The sequence below is a fragment of the Chelmon rostratus genome, chromosome 23 (assembly GCF_017976325.1).
Source record: "Chelmon rostratus isolate fCheRos1 chromosome 23, fCheRos1.pri, whole genome shotgun sequence".
Lineage (NCBI taxonomy): Eukaryota > Metazoa > Chordata > Actinopteri > Chaetodontiformes > Chaetodontidae > Chelmon > Chelmon rostratus.
The window spans coordinates 3,835,660-3,860,347 of record NC_055680.1 but is presented as its reverse complement, the minus strand read 5'-3'; the positions used below and the strand labels follow the sequence as shown (position 1 = coordinate 3,860,347).

The following is a 24,688-nucleotide window of genomic DNA, read 5'->3' as shown; positions in this document are numbered from 1 at the left end:
GGCTCAGTGTGACTGAGTGGTTTGGGATATGAACTGCAATGTTAGCTCTAAAACATTATCACATTGAGTCCCTCCGAGCAAACTTTGACCCTTTTACTTGCTGACACATCCCGCAGTTGCCCCTGACCCCTACAAGCTCAACACTGTAACTACATACGCTTGGGCGACCCTGACAAACAGCTGGCTTCAGTGGCTTGCCCCCATGTATGTCTGCATGATTCATGGCTGGTTCTTTTGACATCTGCTGTTGCACCAGCAGTGGACTTACCAGGGACGGCCCGTGGCCCTATCACGCTGCAGCGCTGTTGTTATGGCCATTACAGTGGCTAGCAGTGATTGTTCCTCTTTGGCCAGCTTCAAGCCCTCTGGCCAGCGTCAGACTTTGGCGCACTCGTTAGCTTAACAACCATGTCGGGGAAAGCACGCTGGGTTTGCTATGCGGCCAGCATCAGTCGGGGATGATTCCAAGCGACAATGGGGATGTTAGCTGGACCACACAATGCTCTGGTTTCATGCAGAATGCAACAGAAACAGAATGAAACATGCCTCATAGTGATGTTTCATTAGTTTCAGATCATGTTGGGTTGAGGTGTTTATTGTGAACATGAACAGGAATTAATTTTACTCAGCAGCATATTCGGTTTGTCAGACCCTCCCTCTGTTTTAAGCACCTCAAACTTCAGCGCACATTTTCATCAGTGGTCTCGGAGATCCTGGTCTCTGTGCCACTTCTGCACAGAGAAAACAAACATTTCTCACCCGTCATTTCCTGATGCCGCGATAGAAAGGCTGTCATCATTGCCCACTGCAGACTGCTGATCAACTTCACATTCTGAAGTTGTTCTGATTATGGTTCAGGCATAATAATCACACAACTGTGTTCAAGTGCTCACTGCTGCAGCAGCAACCACACAGCCTGAATAGAGGCTGATGGCAACAACCTGCAGCCATTAGCTGACGGCTTGTGTTCCATTGATCCAATTGTATTAATCAAGGTTGTTTACAGAGGGAACGCAGCGACCGATGATGGATGACTGCTGGTAATTATGCAACAGCCTGCAAACATCACACCTCTCATTTATGGTGTGCTGACACAGTCGATGAAAATAATCCACAAGCCTGGCTATTTTTACACTTTAAAGAATTCCCCCCGACGCCTCTTCAGCTCCCTTGGAGAATGTGCAGGGGGAAAGACTGAGAGGGGGTGGGAGCAAAAGAGATGGGGAGATGTTGAGAGAGCCTTTGTTTGTGTGATCACAGACCTTTGCCCTGCTGATCTCCAAGACAAAGTGAGCGGGCACAAGTGGCAGGATGAGAATTAATTGCATTTTAATAATCGGCAGCTCTTTTATTAATGAGCCCTGCGCCCCCCTTTTGTTTTTCTAGCAATGAGTGCCCCTCTCTGCCAGTGGCTGCATTAAAAGCTTAGCGGCTCATTTAACCCCAGACGGCTAGCACTCAGCTTTCTTGTTTGCAGCCTTACCTGGGCAGTGAAGTGAGGCCTCACTCATTGTCAGCAGTACGCTGCACCGAGCCAAACGCCATGTGCTTCATCAATATGTGGTTTTGAGGCAGTCATTGTTCTCGAGTATCACTGAAGGCATTATGATCTGGGCAAGAGGCCAGTGCAGAGCTATGCCAAGTTTTCTAAGTTAAAGTTTTAATTTTAGAGTCATACTTACAATCTAAGCAAGCTATTTTTCAACCTTTGACCCCCTCTCCCCAACCCCAGAGTCAAGTATATGACAGCAGACTTCCATCCCAAACTTGTTGCTATGTGTTGCACTTTGCCCCTACAACCTAACAGGTCCCTTGCTGCAGTCTTACCACCACAGCTTTTTGTTGCTTGGCTAGACTGGCCAGAATAGCATATATATCTTTGGCCACACCATTCTTAGTGGTATTGTGGCCAAATGGCTTTTTCTATGTGTGCAGCAGTGACCCTTGCTCTCCTACGGCCTGCAGCAGCCAAGCCAAATAAATATTACATAGACCCTATTCTAAAGGGTAACCACTCCCATTCACTTGTGCTGCACTGCACTCTTCTAACTTTTACGATCTTACGTCAGCCAGCCGACTCCACTGCTGCTCTGTTTCTCAGATTTTAGTTCTTTTCTGGGGCTCTATTGCCACTTGTTTTTTTTTTTCATCTTCATCCATTTTAAAATTTCCCCCTGTCCTCCTCTCTGTCTTTGTATCAGCTTTAACTTCTCTGCTGGCAACTTTTCATCCACTCTTTGCTCTCCTTGCAGCAGTATACCCGAATTTCCCTTCATATGTACTACACACTTGGTGTGATCAAAAGTCTCTCCATCCAATTTCATGTGGCTGAAGACAAAAAGCCCATGAAAAACACTATGTAATAAAAAAGTAACAGGAGTAAATGGGGAAACAATTCTCAAGTGGGCCATGTCTGTGTTCTAGCCAGGCGGAGCCATCAGTTGATGGGACCTTTTTCTTCTAGACTAAATAATTTCACACACAACTGGGAAGGAGACAATCATATTTCGCCAGGCTGTATTATATCATACACCCGAGCACCAGGCTCCAGCCGGCCAGCCAGTCAGAAAAGAGCCACTGTCCCTGGGAGTGGAGTGGTATTTCTAATATTAGATCTGTAATAAACAAATCATCAGTGCTAATGGTGTAAGAAAGCCAGTGTCTTTTCATGTCACGATTTTCTTTATTTACCAGCCACAACGGCCCTTGCTCCACTCCACCGCTGCCTAAAAGCGCGAAGAGTACAGAAGGTGGCTTAATGGAAGTGACTGGTCTCCTCCGGCGTTCTGCTATTTCAGTCTGCCCTGCTTCTAACGAGGTGGAAGTCAGCCCTCATTATATTGTTGTTTACAGAGTCCTCCTCCTTCCCTCTTATCACTAATTACCTTCACCTTGGTGCCTTGACACTGTGCACGCCCACTACTGACGGAGCTTCTGTTCAGCTTCTGAACCCATGTGAGGGATGATTTCCATTTTGTTGACACATCCCATACTTCCCCGCTTACGTATGTCTTTTCTGAATCCTTAAACTAACTTTGACTGATATTAACCAGCAGCAGCCATTACTTTGACTTTAGCCATGAATCACGTCAAGTCGTCATGGTGTGTTGAAAGTGGGATTCATGGCTCCTCTCTTTATCAAATTCACACCGTTTCTCCCTCTGTTGCTCCCTCACAGCAACAATTTGTTCAAATGTTGAAGGCTCTCGTCACTGGCAGGATATAAATAGGCTGTTCGCATATATAAATATGATTCTTTGTAAGCATTTCTGCCGTTGCATCAAACTGTCTCTTTCAGCGATAGAGGCGAAACAACAGCAAGAGACGTGAGCAGAGGAGAAGGGAAGGAGAGAAGTGGAATGAGGGAGGAGAGCAGTTTGGGGGATCAGCAGTTAAACCTCCTGGGCTCGCCCATTAAGAGAGTCCCCATGTGCTAAACAGAGACATGAAATGCTCTGTGAAAGCAGAACACGACTTCATATAATGTCGGTAACGCAGCATCTCCAGTCGTCGTTGGCTGCCTGTTCTAATCTACTCCCTCAGCTGGTTACGACGTGTTTGTCCTACTGCCTTTGATGACATCCTGCTGCACCGCTGCGAGCTTTCGAGAAGACATTCGATTTTACAGTCTGTCAGGCCGGATATTTGATTTCTTTCGTTTCCAGTATACTGGGAGAATCCATAGTGTGAATGTGTTCCGCAAACATGCAGGTTTTCTCCACTAGCGCTGTCACCTACTGCGTATGAATTGCGTGTGTGTGTGTGTGGGTGCATGAGTAGGTGCACACAGCACTCCCGCTGTGCTGTTTGTGATTTGAATTCCCCCCTACTACAGGCAAAGGACCTGAGACGCTGTTCGCGGGGCAGAAGCTGAACGACAATGAGTGGCACACTGTGAAGGTGGTGCGACGAGGCAAGAGTCTGCAGCTGTCTGTGGATAATGTCACAGTGGAAGGTAAGCTGTGTTCAGCACACAGGGGGTTAATTTGGGATGAGCGGTAGTGAATGAGACAAACGCACATGTATTACCTCACAGTAACACCTACCCACAGAACATCCGGTTGTCTGCTATTTCTGATTAAAGCAACTAATTTTACAGTGGAAGATGACTAATTGATGATAACGAATCAGATGTGCAGGTGGCATACAGTTTTTCTTATATTTAGGACAAATGGTAACAAAAACAAGGAATTTAAATAATTTGTTCCATTACGTATTGATGAGTAAACTTGAATACCCAATTTTGGCCACCATGTCACCCACACTGACTCAGAGTACGGCTCATTTAAAAGGCTTGAAATGATGAACAAGCAACCCCAGCAAATCCGTACTGACATACTATATAAATAGCTGAAAGGATCAAATATATGTAAATTAAACTGAGAAAGAGAGCTGAAAGAGGAAGAGGTTTTATGAGCATGTACCAACTGTGAATGAGCACCTATGTACAAAATACAGAGGCGCAGGTTCTGGCAAGCACTAAGAAAACAGCAAGAGAGATAAAAGGTCAAGAGATGAGGCGGAGTCACGTGCACTCACTGTATTGTGGCCTCAGGCGAAAGGATGAGAGGGCAGAGGAGGTGAGAAAAGGTGTGAGGAAGATGAAGGAAGGAGAGCTGGCAGGCTGGGGCCAAAAGCAAGGAATGACCCTGTGAATTTATGACTGGTTCACAAACTGGTTCATGGGGGAAAAATAAGAAAGGAAAAAAAAAAAAAGCGGGAAGCGCCCAGCGAGTCCTTGCGGGGCTGGCCAAGACTCAGCATGGAAGGCATTTTAATCGGTAGCTCACCAAGCTCATTACTCCACATCTCCCAGTAAACACAATATAAATTGTGGCATGTAGCGCAGAAACCAGAGATTTTATGCAATATTATGCTTGTTTAATTTCCTTCACAGCAGGTCAGGAAAATAGAAGCACTCGCTGTGAAGCTATAGAGTAGAACCATCTACACACGCTGTTCTGTCAAGCAACTAGAATGAATTTTAAGATTTAAAAAGCATGATAAAGATGCGTCAGAACTATAGAATCACTAAATAATTTCCTATTTAAAATGTCATATTATCATAGCTTTCCCATGGTTATATTGAGTTTGACATACGATTTTCACAGAGGGGATAAACTTTTCGAAGTTTAACGTAAAATCCTTTCAGTGTTACAATGTGACATACTCTGTAGCATCTGAGGATGCTTTATACTGCCTATCCCAGAGTATCACAATTAATGTATCACCAGTCTGAGTTAATGTTGTTTTTCGTCTGTATTCTCCACCTTTGCAGGCCAGATGACCGGTGCCCACACACGTCTCGAGTTCCACAACATCGAGACGGGCATCATGACTGAACGCCGCTTCATATCCGTGGTGCCCTCAAACTTCATTGGCCACCTCCAAGGCCTGACCTTCAATGGGCTGCCCTATCTAGACCAGTGCAAGAATGGGGACATCTCCTACTGCGAGCTGAACGCCCGCTTCGGCATGCGCCACATCATCGCGGATCCTGTAACGTTTCGAACGAAAGGCAGCTACTTAGCTTTAGCCACGTTGCAGGCTTACGCCTCCATGCACCTCTTCTTTCAGTTCAAAACCACCACGCCCGACGGCCTGATGCTCTTCAACTCTGGAGACGGGAGCGACTTTATTGTTGTGGAACTGGTGAAGGGGTAAGTCCCGTGTGGTTTCAGCTAATCGCTGTTGAGAGAAGTTAAAGATGCTAAACTCTCAGCTGTCACAAAAGAGATGCTCTTACTTCTCCCCAGCTGCCTTTGTGTTTGGCTTTAATGACAGCAATAAATCCATTTGAAGTTTCTCAGTCGGACTTTTGCTTCCTCCCCAATCTGCCATTGACGATAATCATGAAAGCCGTCGTGAAATACAATGAGGAGTCATTCCTCATCACAAATCAAGCCCTGAACTATTTAAACTGCATGTTCTTAGCAACAAAACAATCTCATCTCATCTAAAACAGCATTTCTCTCAAAGTTAACGCCCATCAGTGAGTCATTTAATACTGCTATGAATCAGGTTTGGCTGGATGAAAGTGACTTTAGTGAATGTTGGTCAGTAATCATGATCTGTCATTTTGAAAGCTCAGCTGGAAGCTGCACATACTGCTGGTTGTTGTGGGATGAGGAACAGAAAGTGTGGAAATATCCCTGTCTGTTTTTTCTTGAAAGCTTGTCTCTCGGGTGTTTTTTTTTTTCTTTTTTGCAACCCATTAACTGATAACTGTTGATGCATAATCGTGAGCACAATGAGTGTCTCTGAGTGGCAAAGTAGGGTATTTGGCGAATTTTCTATAAAACCTTGAAGAAGCTCGCACAAACCACAAATAAACTGGTTTGAATTTTGAATTGTATCACCCGAAAAGCTGTATTCATAATTAGAGTATCAAAAAGAGGCTTTTGCTTGTGTATCTCTCTTCCTCTTGTGCTCTATATTCGGCACTGTTAGAACACAAAAGCCTGAGCTGCCTCTGTCACACAAAGACAAGAGGCTACATAAAGGAATTGGAATCGAGGTAGAAAAACCAAAAACACCTGCGTACCTCGAATGAAGCGGCCACAATAGCCTTAACCTAAAACACAAAAGACAGCCATATTTTAGTGAAGGAGGGAACTGTGCCACCTTGTCTGCCTTTGGGCAAACAGAGCCTTTTAGACAAAAGCAGGTTTCTGCATTTACATGTCAAACCAGCGAGCAAACAAAAACGAAATCCCAGGCCCCTTGTACAGCCACATGGACTGGTGATATTATTCTTCTGAAAAATATCGTCTCACACAGAGAGCTGGGTGGAGCGTCGTAGAAAAAGTAGGAGAGCAGAATGTCATCCAATCCAATTACTTCATCATGACAATTGGAGGTTGAGTGTTGTTGACTGTGACCTGCCATTAGTGTCTGTCAGTGAAAGAAAATATGTTATGATGAGAAAAAACAGTTTGAATTCTGAAGTGGACCCTAATCAGCCCCGAAATTGCTCTTGACACACGCAAACCCACGCTCACACACTTCTTCCTCTTTCTTTCACAGGTACGTCCACTACGTCTTTGATCTCGGCAACGGGCCGTCGCTGATGAAGGGCAACTCCGACAAGCCGCTCAATGACAACCAGTGGCACAACGTGGTGGTGTCCCGGGACGCCAACAACGTACATACGCTCAAGATCGACTCACGCACCGTTACTCAGCACTCCAATGGAGCCCGCAACCTGGACCTCAAAGGTAACAGCAGGCCGTCCAACTCTCGGTGATAGATTCTTCCAGAAGGCATTACCACTGACAGGAAATAATTATTCCAGTGTCATCCTGCGTCTGTCCCTTCAGTGTTGTTGGAAGGTGGCCATGAACGCATGCCAGCTCAAATCCATCTAAATTAGGCCCACTCTCAGGATCACAGTGGCTTTTAGAGTAGGTCCTCTGTACATCCATTGGCTTTTCACCCACTGAGGAAGTCCTCCTTCTGTCTTGGAGTGTTTGTAAAAGACACCTTGAAAACAATTGACAAAAACACAATTGCCAAATTTAGAATTGAGTGAGCTCAATTCTTTCGTGGTATATTTTGTTATTATTTATTATACCTGACAAACAAAATGACTCAGAAAATCTAAGGCTTACAGGAATTTGCATGCGCTTTTTTTTCCTGAAATTTTGGACATTTCAGCACAATGGCCCAGGATAAGCAGAGAAAACTAAATAATGCTGCCAAGTGCAAACGTGCTTTCCAAACAAGAGTGGACAGGGGATGAAATAAAACTTAACAAAAGCCTGGCAGCATCTGGGCCGGCCTGTCCTCTTCACCTTGAAAGATGATACCCCCTCTTTCAGCAGATGTTGGCTTTATAGGAACAGAGCAATAACAGAGCAATAACAGAGCAATATCCTTCACCAATTGGTATCCCAATATGACCTAAATCCAGCGTCGCCGACCAAGGTGAACAAAGAATCAGACCAAAAACAATAACCCTGTATCACTTCACCCTGCTGTGCTTTGTTCTTTTTTATTTTCACTCACTTGTTTCCACCAAGCTGCTTTGTCTGACTGGAAAAAACAAAAAAAAACCAGTCACATTGGGTACGCTTGACTTTCACCCACAATACGATGACTGTCTTTTGATGGAGACACCTTTACTTCTTTGACTTTAAAATACCCTGCCCTCGTGTATCATCTTGAAATAATAGCCATGGTTACAAGGCACTTAAGTGTGAATCGGGATCTCTGGTCTGCTGGGAGACTGGGACTGGAAGCTCAGGTAATTGTAGGCTTTAGACCTCAGAAGTCAGGTTTTCTGCTGTGTTATTTGGATGCCTGAGAGTGGCCGCCTGCTGAGCGAAAGAGTGACAGCATGGAAATAAAAGAAAGAGATGCTTACTTGGAAGAAAGAAACTAGGAATTTGACAGTGGACAAAGGATAGCATCACCACTGCTGAACTCTTTCAAGTGCCTGTCTGTACTCGTTTCAAGATTAGCTGACTCTGATTTTCCCTGTGTCATGCCCCAGAGTTTGGAGTGCTCTTGAGGGTACTGCGGGTTGTTGTGTAAGACACAGCAGAAGTCAGGGTGCGCCCCCGGGGCCACCGAAGGCTGCGACAAGTCAAAAGATCAAAAGGCGCCCCAAGCTTTTTTTGGGAAGATATGATGTATTGATGGGCCTGTGCCTTTTTCAGTTTTGTCGTTTCGGATATACATAAAGCAATTAAAAAGAATAATCATAAGAGGGAAAAGAGTTGTAGGGGAATGGTACTATGCCAGTGCCCTTAGGAAATGCAGAGTGAAAAAAAATAGATACAGTGGTTTTATCAGTGAGACATGTAATTAGCAGCCTGGTCTCACTAAATTTCATGGTAAAATGCAAATAAAATGCATCATGGACATGGCTAATTACGTTGTCACATATGCTTTATTTGCTCATTTCACAAGGCTGTGGTGTCAATAGAGGAATCAGTAATTAGCAGATATAATAGATACCTGCTTTCGAGGATTTTGAGTACAGCAAGCTGCAGCGTAATATGTATTCATTACACATTGCGAGTGATTGATAGATAAAACCAGTCTCCTGTGCATCCATGCACTCTTCGCTGCTTATCTACTCTGGCGATCTCCTACAGTAAAGTGAAGTAATTGATGTCTGTAATTAGGAGGGCTTTGTTTTTGATTGATTGCTTCTGTCTAGGCTGTGGTAACGACTGCTGTCAGTCAGCCCGGAGATTGGACAGCAGAGTCGTTATTAAGAGACAGTGAGGTTTTTTTGAAGGGAGTTTGCTGCTACCCTGCAGGTGTTTGAGTCTTAGCCAGGACCATTATCTCACATCATGCCCATCCTCAATTTTTCCCATCGTATGCAATAATGGTGTCATGTCCTTTCTAATCAAGCAGAAGTTTTTCATATCCAAGCCGAACTCACACCCTCGGCTTTTATTATTGTGAACAAAATCTAAACATAATCTGTCTTCCCATTACTGGGCCAAGCAGTGTTCTCCAAGCAACTGGTGTCAGCATCCCTCATTCAGCTTCAGTGATTAATAGACAGTTGTACCTCCTTCTTATGAAACTCCACCAACCAAGTGTACGCCGCAAATTCGAGATCGCAGACAACCCGTTGAGTGATTTGTAACGCAAATGAAACAAAAGGCAGTCGTCTTGGCTTTTCAGTGCCCAATCAACACAGAATACATGGCTGGGGAGTAACCCTCCATCTGTGTCATTAATCTGTGCTGTGCTGTTTTTAAATTTTGTCATTTTCAGGGGTCCTTGTTTTTATCTGAACAACTCTTGCCGGCAGCGGCTGAGGCAGCGGTGCCAGTGGGAAGAATAATAGTTGTAAATCTCGCTTCAGAGGACTTTAGTGGGGAGAAAATGTCTCTATCCTCAATTCCCTGGTCTAATTGGGCATTCAGACCTTGCTCTGTGATTCTGCTGTGACCATTCCCCTGCCAAAATATCATGTACAGTTCAAACACAACTGCCATAAACAGAGCAAAGCACCTGTGCAGGTGAAAAATACATAAACATATACTGTAGAATTGTTCTTATATTTTTGTATGCACAGACACAGCGAGTATGCTGTGTACGCTTTTCTGACTGTTCAGCACTCACACACACAAAGCTTTGCAACTCAAACACAGAAGAAATAGCAACAATAAGCCATTTCTCACAATCTCTTTGCTGCGTTTTAACACCATTTCTCCCTGCATTTCAAAGAAAAAAAACCCAATTTTCCAAGCTTTATCTGTGTAATTGCCCAGAGAAAATGGGGAAAATAGGTTTTGTGCTCTCTGTCTTCCGTGCCTTTGTCTTTGGACAGGCAAAAAATCTTCAAGGCATCCCTCTTTGTCAGCTAAAGTGTGGTGAGGGAACAACACACACAGCCCCCGAGGATAGCACCGAGTGGATCTAGTTTTGTAAAGAGAATGTAAGTCTCAGAGGAAGACACGTTCAACATACACCATACAGGGAGAACGGCTCTGTCATTCCTGTTGACAACCTGCAGAACACAGTGAAAGCAAGTTATTACCATATTCTTGCCTGCAAATGGCCTTGTTTATTCTACAGTGCAACACAGTTTAAAAGGACCCCCATCAAATATGCCAGAGCAGCTTTACGATATGAAAGTAAAATATGATAATACAGAAAGATCCTTTCGTAACACCATTGCAGGTGAAAAATGCCATAAATCATGAATACGACATCATTATTTCGCACCAAACAGCAAGTGCAGATTTTTTGGAAGAAGTAAGTTGTGCTTGTTAGGTATCACACACATTGTGAAGAGCAGATCTGACTTCAGCCTTTGCCCCAGCAGCCTGAAACCATTGTTCAGTTTTATGCTAAAAAAAGAGTGGAGGGAGGGAAGGAGTGTTCCTTAGTCCAGGTACATATTTTTCACTTGCGTAGTACATCATTATCAAACTAGGACTGCTTGTACGGGTCAACTTCTCACTTCGGTCAGAACAAATTTCACTGTTACTTACAGGGCAGTAAAAGTGGAGCTTCAAGCCGATTCACATTGACACCAGGCACTGTTTCAACTCTCAACTACAGTCCAATCCAAGTATTTGTTCAACACCGAAACATGCTTTTAGCTCGCCAGGTGTTACTTGTGGCATTTTTAACATTAGTAATTACCATGTTTGTTTTGAGGCTTCAGCATAATTACCAAAAATAAACAAGAACATCACCCAGAAGACAGGCGGCCTCCTCTAGGGAAGATACAGGAACAATTAGCAGCATCCTCTTTGTGACAGGAAGCATTATGGTTTATATGATACGTCTTCATTTTGAGGAACACTTGAATACCAAAACCGCTTGGGGAGGACAGAGGCTGGTTGTCTCCATTTGTTTATACTAATTATGCTAAGCTATCATAATTAATTTAACAATGATATATTGATCATTAATTCATTTGTGCTACACATAACACCTTAAACCAAGGGCGCTTATGATAATTAATGAATGTCCTTCAACTAAAGCCAATGAGAATACGTGTTGTGTAACATTCAGTTGAGTCACTGCCGTAGCATCGCACTTCACACCAAACTGCAAGAATCATACTCAGTCACTCGTTATTAGTATGGCAGCACCAAAAGCCTACAGTACTGAACTCATAATGGCATTACAAATTAAAATCTCAGTTATGCATTGTCTAAATTTTGAGATGAATTATTTACGTTGGAAATTAGTGATTGATCTCTCTGTAGCATGCAGATTCTTAAAACTGGAGCAATGCGTGATCAAAGTTAGACAGGCAGACCGAACAGTAAAACTGGGTGCTTTCGTGATTGTTGTTGCAGCACTGCTCTGTTTGCATCCTGCATTTTCTTTGGAAAGCCGAAGCCGAAGCTAACGGTGCAGGGTCATGAGAATGAGGAAGTAAACACAAACATCCATTGCCCTGAGGGGAATACTCCGCTTTGCTATGCCAAGAACATGACAATGTCAAAGATATTAATGTCATTATTACACTTCAGAATTATGCAGCGATGGGAAATGAGGAAGAACAACAACGGTAGAATGAATCTAAAGAAGAGTTTCTCAGGTTGAGGAAATGAAGGGAGGAGGAATAATTTGGCGTTCAATAATATACAGTGCCTGTCCCTTCCTTTTGAAGATTCTTGCTAATGAGGCATACTTGTGCAGAATTGTAAAGAGATGACATTGAATATGTTCCATTTTTCAACAAAAGCAGAACAAATTGAAACACAATATGGAGGAGAGGTTTGGCAAAGGAGAGAGAGGAGGAGAGAAAGACAAACAGGTACACGCATTTTAAGGAGCTCTGCTCTTGCCAGGGGTAAAATTGAGATTAGCCGTTTTATCACCCCAAAGCATTTCTTTCTTCTTTCTGGTTAATATCAGTGTCTGACAAACCAAGCTAAGCTGGTCGTTAATCCCGTCACAATACCAAAACCTCTTCACGCCTCATAGCAGACCAGGTACAACGCTAATTCTAACCATCCAGGAAGCCGAATGCTTCCCGGATTTCAATTACAAGTTTTCCAGCCGCACAATCGCAAAAGGCCGAAACATGATCATTGTCAATGTTTATTGTCGTACAAAAATAATGTCTGACAGCAGATTTATTATCATCATTTTCATTGTTGGCATTATTACCGATGAGGTGCAAGTTGTTTGATATCCTTTCTCTTCGGCCATGTCCCCTAAAATATTTTGATAGGTCTAACCTTGTCAGAATTTTTGAACGTTAAAGCCGTTTGGATTATTTTCTGAGTAACTATCATGACAAACAAAGTAAGTGTGACAATTTGAAAACTGATCAACAGAGCACCATCGGAAATTCTCACAGTGCAAACCCTCAATCAGTCAGTCGCAACAAAGAAAGGTAATACATGTTCAGTACAATAATATGGTTGTTGCACACTGCTTCTAAATCAAGTGTAAACAGTGAACAGTCGCAGAACTATTGTGAAAAAAGTTCCGATCAGGGAATAGAAAGAAATAATAAAGGCTGAAGTTCATAGAAAAAAAAAAAAAAAAACACTGTGGGAATTCTCATATGTATATTAACCTACAGCCTATCAATTATACTTGATAGTATGTGGAAGGAAGTGTGGATGCAGCCTTATCAGATGAACATAATTATTATCACAGCTAATTGCCATAATGTTCCCTTTGGCCAATAGATTTTACAGCTTTCTGTGTTAACACCAACTGCTTTGTGACACCACACACTTGTAAGACGGACCTGAGACAAAACTGATGAGTGAGGTCGATATTTACTTGACTTTCAAACGCAAAAATTCAAAAATCGAGTCAAAAGGTTGCATTATTATATACAGAATTTGGTGAAATGTACCTACAGAAAAGTGTCCAACAGAACTTTACCCAGGAAGAAATATATAGCACGAAGTGGAAACAGTTTATTTGAGGCACATTTTATGCAACAACATGCGCAGTAACAACATTGTGCAGATACTGTAGGCTTGTGTTCATGTATTCATGCCTGCAGCCTGTCTGGTACCTGTCGAGTCTATATGCAGTAAACATCTTCAGCGTAGCGGCTGCTGGCTGAGTGCTTTGGTCAGAGGCAGCTCACTCGAGTGTACTGTGCTGTGTACACTTAGAACTCAGAGTAACATAACAAGTGTACTGTTCACATGTTTGCATTGAAAACAGAGATTTGCTACATTTCTGGAGGGTTTCATTTTCCTCTTTACTGGCTATTTATCTCCAAGAAGAATTGTTTGACATTTCAGGTATTATGATCCTGAAGAATCTGACCTCCTGATGCTGTCAAGATGACCAGAGCATTTTCTTTGTCCTGGAGGTGTGTTTACATGGTAGTGGCCATACACAGCTTTGCTAACTTCCAGAAAATAACAAGCATGCTAGTGGGCCTCAGAAATGCCCAGAATGATATTTCCTCACCTCCATCCATCCATCCATGCATCCATAGACTACTGGCTGTTCTGCTTTGACCTCTTTCCGGATATCTTATCCCCTGACCCTATGAGTAAGGATGGGCCAAGGCGCCCTGTGAAGGCAACCTGATCTGCAATATCATATTTACCTGACTATTCAAAGCTGATGGCCAAAGGTGAGGGCTGGAATGTGGAGGAATTGCTAGTCAAGATCTACACAAGACTCAAGTCTATTTTAATGACAACTGTAGTTCAACTGCTGCTGTCACTGATGTTCATGTTACTCTCACTAATGGTTTAACCGACACATAGATGACATGTTAACGCTTACTTTGGACTTACTGTGTAACATGGACTTCTCCATCTCTTCCCACCAGTGTATTTTATTTGATACTCTGTTGCAGGCTGCACCAAAGACATGTAAACGCACCACTCAGTTTCAGGCGATTGTTGAACATACAGCAGATGTTAAACTAAATCAATTTGTGTGACTATACTGAACACTGTGGCCCCACTTACAACTAAAACGGCAACTGTGTAAGTTATTTCCCATACATCAGTGAGGGAATTTGATACCTTAAAAAAGTATACAGGAGAGGGTTAGGGTTATTACCTACAGATGAAAGATCGCCTGGTCATCTACAGTTGAAAGTAAAACAGGCAAGAGGCAAATATTTCTCCCAGTTAATACAACCAATCAGCACAATTTCACATTTGCATTGGTAGTTCCAAATCCCTCGCCGCACCCTGATCAATAGTAGGTAAGCTGATCTCATTAAGGAAGGCGTCAAAATCTTTTGTAGTAGAAGTGTGATCAGATCAATATTGTGACGTAGAAAATTTCTTAAAAGTCTTGTTGGTTTAGGGTCTGACGTGAGACCTGAATCGATTTTCCATTTACATGTTCTGTCTCCTTTTTAATGAAATTTGGACCGAGAGTGAAGTAGAAGCTTGGTGGTGTGTTGTGACAGCACAACATTATGCTGGCCTGTAGGGTGATGCACTCTTTGTATATTTCTGGAGACTGATATTAAGATTGCATACAGAGAGTCTAATCGTGAGTACTTTGTGCTAGCTGGGCCAGTCTCTTTTCCTCAGTCTTTTTCTCATGTAGAACATAAGAAATGATGTCACCGCTGATGAACGCTTTCATGGTTTTCCCCAACAAGGAACCTGTAACACCCAGAGTTTTGTTAACTTTCAAAATAAGAAATCAGAAGAAGCAAAGTAAAGGTATGAAGACAAAGACAAAGTGGACGTGTACTCCTAAACTTCTAAAAAGTGAATATTCATACAGACAGAGGCATGATCTGATAAATCAATTGCAACCAGAATCAAATGCGAGCAGGTTTTACCTACCAAGGAGAATGAAGGCATGCGAAAGTGTGGTGGACATGAATATTCCTTTTTAGAGGGATTAATGAACCGCCAGGGATCAGCAAGATTAAACTCCTCAATAAAAGTTTTAATTATCTTAGCTGATTTGGACTGAGCACTTGGAATAGAGGAAGAACAGTCTAGGTGAGAGTTTAACCAGCAGTTAAAATCTCCTCCCAGGGTTAAGTCTTATGAGGATAGATCCAGTAACATTGAAAGAAGCCGTCTAAAAGAGGCCTCCTCCTCTCTGTTGGGAGCATATGCATTAGCCTGGACTGCAATGATGTAATCTGCCCAGTAATAAACATCAATCTAGCAGTAGAATCAGAGATTGTGTTTTAGTGTTTTCAACTTGGAACCGTCTATGTTTTTTCAAGTATGTGCCTTGGAAATAATGGATATGTGCATGTTTGTAACAGAAATATATACTATATACAATTAAACAATTAAACTCTACATTAATTGATTCCAATAGTGCGACCCTTCAAAAACTAAACAAGATAAATCCAAAGATATCTGAAAATGTGTACCCAAGTCCATAAGCACAACTTTCTGCTCAGCTACACCTCCATGGGGAATGTAGCCCTTGTTTGTAATAGCATGAGCTAACGGCTAATAGAGCTCACTAGCCTGAACATCAGTCCCATTCTGGCACTGCAGCTTTTTAAAGTGTTTATTCACAAAGTCTATATCCAGGCCTGGATCATCAAACCTATGGGTTTGGCCACCCAGCAAGATGATATGTAATGTCACAGCGGACTGAAGGCCAAATTTGTCAAGATCCTTTTTTACCCCAGTAAAGGCTGCCCGCAGTCAGGGTGTAAAATGTGATTTCCAGTTTGAAACTGGCTCACCTAAGGACCATCGGGAGTGGTGGCTCGTCCACCCTCGATTTAGCACGTAGCATGAGGATCCTGTCCAAGCAAGTCCTGCAAGAGTTGGGACATAAAAATTGCCGGTTGGGGATTCTCTGATCCCTTGGCTAGACCCAAATGTCATTCCATCTGGATCATGCTTCCAAGTCCTGACAGTTCTTTGTTCAGAGACTCAAGTGTAGCAGTTAGCATATCGCCATTAGCTTGGAGACTAGCTGCACCAGGTCCAAAACAGACCTGCATTGTGCATTAACCTTTTCATCCAATGGCTTCAGAGCACCCTCCTTTTAACCACCTCTGATATTATTGATTCAAACTTTGTCATGATTTCAACCTATTTTGTTCATCATGTCCTTTAATGCTCCCCAGCATAGCTTCATTAGCATCCAGCATCTTCTGGAGAATCAAAAGAGACTGACTAAACCTACCACGACTGGGCCTGGCAGACTCCTTTTCTGTTCAGATACTCGCAATATGTAAGGATGCAGCCAAAAATAGGTCATATATGGAAAAAAGTAGCCCAAAGCCATGTAGAAGGAATGTACCAACCAAACCTGAGGCCTTATATAAATTAATGCGTTCCCGAGTTACCCCAAACCACAACATACATTGTTCCTTTTTCTCAAAACAATTCACCAAATTCGAGCAAACATCGCCCTTCCAACTTCTCCCATGATTGTCCATGTCCTCATTTGCTATATAGCTTCCAGCCAGTTGATATGAAAACTCTCATGCAGTCATCTGGATATCATTCCAGCTGAATCGTTCAGATAAGTGTTGGGGGAAATCGGCCCTAGTCTTTTTGCTCCAGCTCCCTTTGCTCTGGATGTGTCCCAGATTATTTTAAAATAGCCTGTATTCAGCCTCTGCTAAAAGGACCTGGCCTTGATCCATCAGTTTCATAAAAATGTTACACCAATCTCAAAATTGCCAACATTTCCAAAATTCTTGTGAAGCTGGTTTTAGAACAGCTTCTAAAAAACACTTAATCGCAACAGCATTTGAAATGTTATCATGTATTTCCCACGCTGCATATCTCCAAAACAGTTCTTCTGCTGCTTTCGACATCATCGATCAAGCTACGCTAATTAATGGAGTTTAAGTTTTGGTGGCCATTTCAGGAATGGCCCAGGAGTAGCTCCCCAGTCTGTCAAATAGAAAATTTCATTTCTCAATGGATTCAGTCATCTCTTCAGCTAAACAGACTATATCAAACATACCTCAAGGATCAATACTTGGACAGATTGTGTTCTGTCTGTAGGTGCAGCCATGAGGTCATATCATTCGTCTCCATAACATCTCATTTCACTGTTATTCGCTGCTAGATGTGAAGATATCGGTAGAGGAGTGAGAGGGAGGAAGGGCGGGCATCAGAGGAGCAGTGGGGAAAACAGTGTCTAGAACCAGGATATTCTCACATCGAACGGGAATTAATTTCTACAGACATTATGACCGCAGAAATTTAAATACGACTTAAACGAATTACTGAATAGCAGAAACTCTGATTCCACATTCTGGTAGCATTCAGAGTCTGCTGGCGCGAGCCCTCTGTAATAGCCAGCAATGTCAGATATACATAGTAATAAGGTTAATGATCACTCTGAGTTAAAAAGCAAAGCTCTCTTACAACTCTCTCTCATTTGGTGGGAGGTTTCAGATGGATTCTTCACGAGAACATGACCATCTGTCTCCAGTGCTGCACATTTTGCCTTAATATTGAGAAAAGGAATGTGTTTATTGATTATAATAAGCTTTCAGTGCGCTCCAGCAGTGCACACACACAGCTGTTGTATATGATTTAAGAAAAAAAAAATATTCTAAATATACAGTATTTCAATGTTCAACAACTTTTTTTTCCCTCCCAATTTTCTGATATATATCTCAGGAAATGGGAAGTTGTTTGGATTGGTATTCCCAGGAAGCTCTAGTTAACATTACAGAAATGATTTTCGCTTTCGCTCCTGCTCCCCCTCTCTATAAGAAAGAAAGCAATCTGCAAAGAACTCGGTGTCTTTGTCGTGGACAGCAAGCAGCAAGGTATACATGTGGTACATGCGATTGTTAACACACTCTCAGTGAAAAGGAACATGACTCGTGACCCTGACACAGCCGCTGTACGAGTTTATACAATCCACTTCTGCCTTCTTTCATTTGCCCAGCAATCGGCCTTGAACGTGTTATCGTCATGAGCGGCACGCAGTATTCCTCGTGCACCAGTGCATTAACAGTTTCACTTACAGGTATTCACAGTGAACCTTCTTCAGGATGGACACAAGCCATCATCTGTTCTTCCTCTGATGATTTACATCCATTGTTGCAGCCTGAGGGTTTTCCTGTCCTTCCATTATGTTGTGTGAAGAGGAAATGTCATTACCATAATGCAAGGGTCTCCTCCATTATGTAAGAAGAACACATTTGTCTTCTCCCTCTCTTATTATCGCCCTCCTTTAAAATTAGCATCTGTGGGGCAACAGTAATAAGAGGATGGCGTAGATCTATCAAGTGAAGGAAAAGACAGAGATGTCATCATACTGAGTATATTCATTGTCCAGCAGTGAAAATTGAAATCCTATTGATTTCTGCTCCATCCACAGAGGAAACGGCGGCACACACTGCCGTGCTGTACGGCGCTCATTCCATATCTTTCTTCAGGAATTTTCTTGAGCTTGTAATAAGAAGAGCATACAGTTTTAGCTTAAAGAGCTTCCACTTGTTAACATGCTTTAAGGTCTTATTAAGCTGACGCTCAACTTGGAAAGCAATTTCAGAGGCCTATGCTAAGCGAAACCTCTGTGGAGGAGTTTCCACCCACAGCTTCTCTAATGGCCACTAGATGCTGACTCCCTGAAATCCGTCTGGTCATTTCATTAAAAAAAAAAAATCCTGTGCTGGCTCTCTCTTGAATAAAAAAGGCAGCCTTTTTTCTAAGTTTTTTTTATGTTTCCAACGGCTAATTTAGCGTCTGTTGTGTTTTGGCAGTTTCATCAATTGTCTTCTGTGACAAAGATGTGTTGGAATAAAGAAAGGTCTCCAGGGGGCATGTTTTACCTCATCGGTGTCTGAGCACATTACACTCTCACACATTGTGGAGCCACGTAGGCTCCTTCCACTTCACTAAAATGTGACTTTCCCGCTAAGATAGTGTGCTTTTCCTCCCATGATTTATGTAAGAACACAATGAAAATCAGTCACAGAAAAGCAAGTTATCTTTATTCATCTTTAATATTATGAATAAAATACTTCCAATTTGGCCAATATACCGCAGTTCCTTGTACTTGTTCAAAGATGTCTCTTCAAACGAGTGTCGGTATCTTGAATATAATCAGACACATCTGTAGTGTCAGGAAAGACACACACTGCCAGAATTTTTGAATTTGTTTCAAACAGATTTGATTATATAAACAGTTTAGATGAATTATTTTGTTTTCATACAGGAAGATATTACTGTTCCATTATTCCCTTGAGAGCAGTCAGCTCAAAGTGTTCCTGAGCACCAACAGGTGTAGACGCACGGTTTCGGTGGAAGTCAGATGTCGTGAAGTAAGAAATGTCGGTTTGAGTGTGTGTGTCTGCATATGCGTTTCCAACATATGTGTTTTATTCAGTTTCCTCTTTAACACTTGCTGGGTTTGTACCTGGTGTAGGATTGTTAATGAGGCAAAACCTGCCAAAACATGAAGCCATTTGCATAACGACAACTACGCAAATCACATGCAGCATAACTGGATTAGCACATAATGTCACAAGTATAAATGTCTCAGTTTCTTCATAGCACCTCTGGATTGGAGGCAGCATGTAAGACCGCGACAGCAATTTGTCATAATCTACAACATCAGCAGAGTTGGTGATGAGGCCATGATCACCATTCTTATCTTCATTATTAATGCTTTCAATCAACTATAAACACCTATTTTTAACTATAAAGTGTAATTAATCACCATTATAAGACGTAGCATTGCTATAGATGCACATTTTAAAGCCAGTTGTTAAACTTCCATCACTAAGTCTTTTTATAAACAACCTTTTAATTGTACTCACTAAAAGCTGTTTATAAGTCAATATAGCAACATCAAACGTCATGTCAAGTCGCATATATGAGTCAGGTGCTCCAGCCAGTCCTATAAAGCCTCACCTTCCCCTCAGATTCTTTTTCCCTCCCATGTCCTTCTCTATCCCCCCTATTTTTCTGCTCAGTGTCAGTGCTCTCTCAATAAATGATGGGCTAGGTAGCTTGAGTGCTGCAATAGAGCAGTGTGTTTTAGCTTTTTTCTCCCACCGACCTGTCTTACATTACAATTTACTATGGCATTACTCAGAGCTTTGGCCATTTTCCCACCCTCCCCTCTCCCGCCTCATCTCTCCCTCTCATCAAAAGCCAGCTTCTTCACCAGGGGCGGGGCCGAGATAGAGACGACGCTTGTTCTCAGTGGATTTGCGTGTCTGTCTTACACACATGTGCATGTGTGTACAGGTCCAGGTCATGTTCAGTGCTCTTGATAGTAGGTATGTAAGTAGGTTGCCAGTTGACTTATGCTATTACATTATACACATAGAAATTGCAATGACATTACATTTAAAGCATTTTACATGTGACTAGCTGTTGGATTTACGAGCACGGACTGCATTAAAATCTTCTCCATGCAAACAAAAAGACCAGAAAAGCGGATGGCAGCTCAACCCTCTACCTCGTCTGTTTTGTAATGATGTATTTATAATCTCTCTCCAAGCAGATGGGCTAAGAAAAGAAGCCTTGCTTTCAGGAACTGCCAGGTGAAATTTAGACGGCTTCTTCTGACGGGAAAATATACAGAAGAATGAGGGCCAGAAAAGTAAAGACAAGTGCAATTTGGACAGCCTGACACTACAAAATATCCTGTTAATGTGCGCAAGATAAAAAGATAGAGAAATAAAATCAATTCTGAAGGGAGAAATGTTGGAAACTTAAGTTTCCTAACGCCAGAAAGCGTACAAGTGGCATCCATCCCTGTTTTTTTGCCTATAGAGCCTTTCAGATTACACTTACTGTGTTTTGATTTTCAAAGATTAGATTTAGGTTTGCTTTGGATATTCCGGGACAGGCTTCATCCCACATCAATCACAGATCCCTAGTGCCTCATTGGCTGTACTCACCTGCCGCTCAGGGGGGCCAAGCTGGTAATAATGCCATATGTCATTTGTTTATTTTCCACACTCGCAGAGACTCCAGAGGTTGAAGGAATAACGTCCGCCCTCCCTTGTTATATGATGTCTCACACCATGGCGGTGGCCATCATGAAGGTCCACTTGAGAACAGGCATAACAAAACACAAAGCAGCGAGATCCCTGAATAATCTCAAGACACACGTTTGTTTTCAAAGTGAAAGAGAAAATCTCCCTACGTTGCAGCAGAGACAGATTGGAGTGAAATCGCAGGGCTGTTCCATAGATAGTGAATAATAGAGTAACTGCGAGGACACTGTGACAACAGTGGATTTTACTGCAGGATATGGCTCCATTGTCTGATTCACAGCATGATTCTCTTCACTGAGATCAAACTGAATTACATGTAATATCTGACACAGAAACTCTGTGAGTCACTACTTCAGTGTCAGTGGACCAACACAAAAGTGTCACCTGAAGACATCATCAATTCAGTGGCGCAGCCTGCGCACATTCAACTTCTGCCAGTTTTAGCAGGTGCACTGAAAGCTAGATCAGTAAAACACTCAGATAGCAGGCCTGAACAACTGACCTGTGCTGTCATTTGCGCCAGATATCATTTAAGGTAGAATCGGGCAAATCAAAGAGAGAGGGGATAGCAAGGGGAGATAAAGAAGGACAAGGTGAGCGTATTGTGAGCGCAGAGAGCGAGGGTGGAAAATGAAAGGGCAGGGAGATGAAAACAAATACGAGGAAGATGGAGAGCAAAAGATAGTGACCGAGCAAAGCGAACACAAAAAAAAACAAAAAACGAAGTGCAGCAGAACGGAGAGAGTGCAGCCGAGGAAGGAAGCGAAAGGACACTGAATACAGAGTGACATCCCATAGAGCAAGAACAGAAGCGTAAAAGTGTGCGATGATGCCTGTCTGTGTCACCATGCAATCTTTCACAATGTGTCACCAGCAAGGACTGGAACATGTTCGGAGCCCTTTCAAGGACTCACATACCAAGTGATTAACGAAGCATTGACATGGCAACCAGTCGCATGTTTCATTCTGTGTTTTTTCTTTAGAAATTATCAATTTGTTTGTTTGTCTTTCCTGTAATGTAGATACACTTCCTTTCAGGGGACTTATGGGGTTAGTTACAGCTTGTATAATTTTAATACAGCAGGCTACAATATGTCATAAATGTTTATAGAGCAGCTAAGAGACATATGCTGTAAAACATGGCACCAGGGGGCTTTTAACTGCATGTGCAGCAGCTCAGACGTACAAATCTATGAGTTCGGTGAAAATTCATGACAAGATGACTTTTAGATAAAGTGTGAGATAAGTGGGTGAGGTGGAGGGGTCCAATCAGTTTTTTCTTAGCATTTACGCAAAGTTTGCTGTCTACCAAAATCTTATCTTTGCCATTTAAGCATTTAAGGCGAGGCAGGCTAGATTGACGACCTGACCTGATTGCTAATCAATAGCGTGTAAGGTTTCTTACGCCTCATCTTGTTCTCTCTTGTTCCGCTTGCCTGTGTTTAAATGTCCATTTTGAAGGATTAAGCATAGTGAGCCATTTTAAGCACTGTAGTGATAATCAGGCAACGTGCTGCAATGCAAAAACAGTAGCAAGTGCATGGCGATCAATCAAACATCAGGAGCTCAGTCATGTTGTTGTGTCGGACAAGTTAATTTTACCATGACCTTAAACATTCTTAGTCATGAGCAAACAAACACATGAATATTGATGAGTCATTTGTCAATTTGTGATATGAAAGAACCTGGATTGTGCTGATGATTTGCAGACACTGGGTTCAAACATGGGCACAAGGAAGCCACAAACAAAATAAATTGCCAAAGAAAACAAAACCTTCCCTCAGTCAAGCATCTGATTCGCTTCCTCGGTACGCAGTTGTTGTCGCAGCACAATGCATCTCCGCCCGCGAAGCATGCCTCTGTGATTGAGGTGATTGCATATGTTACCTCTCCAGATCTGCAGCTCCACACCACATCTGGTTTTATCTGGCGTGTAGCTGGACACTACAGTAGCTTTTCACAGTCCAGACCTGCTCTGCTGTTGCAGAATGCAGCGAGATGCCATAGTAACGCTTCATGAACAGAAACTTTCCATTTCTCTTCTGTAGCAGCAAACACAATAAGGTCTTTTAGTCACTATTATGCTGCAGCCGGAGCTTATCCACACTCTTTATGGTTGGCTAACGTAACTTGAAACATGAAGCACCTTTCTGTGGCTGTGTGTTGGCACCTTCCCAACAAACCGGCTACACTACGCCACATACACAGGTTACCCACAAGGCCTTGCTCATAAATTCAGTAATAAGTGTAATATTGCATATTCTGTGCCAGTGTATGCAGACACAGTACATTTTGCAATTGTTTAGTGGAGCATTTTCACACATTGTTTCCCATTACTCTGTTTACAGATTTTTCTCCCTCACTTAGCAGCCTACATTGAGAGAGTTAGTGAACGTAAGGGGGAGGGAGAGACTTTGAAAATATGTTACACCACCTGTGGTTACAATAGATCTGAGAGCGAGCCAACGAGCATGCACCTGTCAGCGGAAACATGTCACTACAGTATCAAATAATTACGGTTTTAGTCGCCTCCAGTCTGTTTTCCTTGCTGAACTCAAAACGTATCTTGCTTTGCCATTTTGTGTTCAGATACACAAATATCCAAAACACAGAGAGACAACACACAACGTAATTATACAACTTATGATTTAGCATCAGCAATTAACACATCGGCCGCGTCAACATTTATTCTCTGCACCAATCGTCTTGTTGTGGCGTCTCTGCAGATCGGCGCGCCTCTGTAATTAGCAATCACACAATCCCTGCATCTTCCTGCTGGCTGCCATTGTCCCGGTCCTGCGTATAACACACGCCGCCACTGCCTAGCAATCACTCATCTGCACAGCCCACAGCTGATGTGTGTGTTTGTATGTGTGTTTTTGTGTTTCTCATCAGCAATCATTCAATCTTTGTCAATTAGAGCCAGCATGAGAGCAAAGGCAACACAAGCAACAGAGAGAGAAGAAAGTGAGGACTCGAGAGGGAGGCAGAGATTCTTAATAGAGCATTTAATGAAAGTTAATGGTCGGCTTTGTGTTCACCAGGGAATCGGCAAGAAGGAGCTGATTATTGTTTCGCGACAAGCCCTGCCATTGTGCGTTCGTGCCCTATTCTCATTATTAAACTCCTCTTAGTGATGGACATAAATAATGTATATCACTGTATTGGTAGACATGGGCAAAGACTGCAATACCATCACTTCACTTGGGAGCCAATTACAGGCAAGGATGAAACACAGGTCTCATCTTGAGTGGTGTGCTGACCAAAAAAACAAATAGCTTAACGTTGCAATTGGATTTAAAATCTCAGTAAAAGTTAACTTTTCCACAATATTTT

The 24,688-nt window shown here is 42.5% G+C and overlaps 1 protein-coding gene across 1 annotated transcript in view; it reads left to right on the top strand.

Annotated features, from left to right (window-relative positions):
- Nucleotides 1-24,688, top strand: part of nrxn2b (neurexin 2b) — a 550,653-nt gene that overhangs the window by 255,731 nt on the left and 270,234 nt on the right. Inside the window, exons 13-15 of the mRNA XM_041964490.1 lie at nt 3,836-3,955; nt 5,279-5,660; nt 7,027-7,217. Of these exons, the coding sequence (XP_041820424.1) occupies nt 3,836-3,955; nt 5,279-5,660; nt 7,027-7,217 (693 nt within the window). The remainder of the gene's footprint in view (nt 1-3,835; nt 3,956-5,278; nt 5,661-7,026; nt 7,218-24,688) is intronic.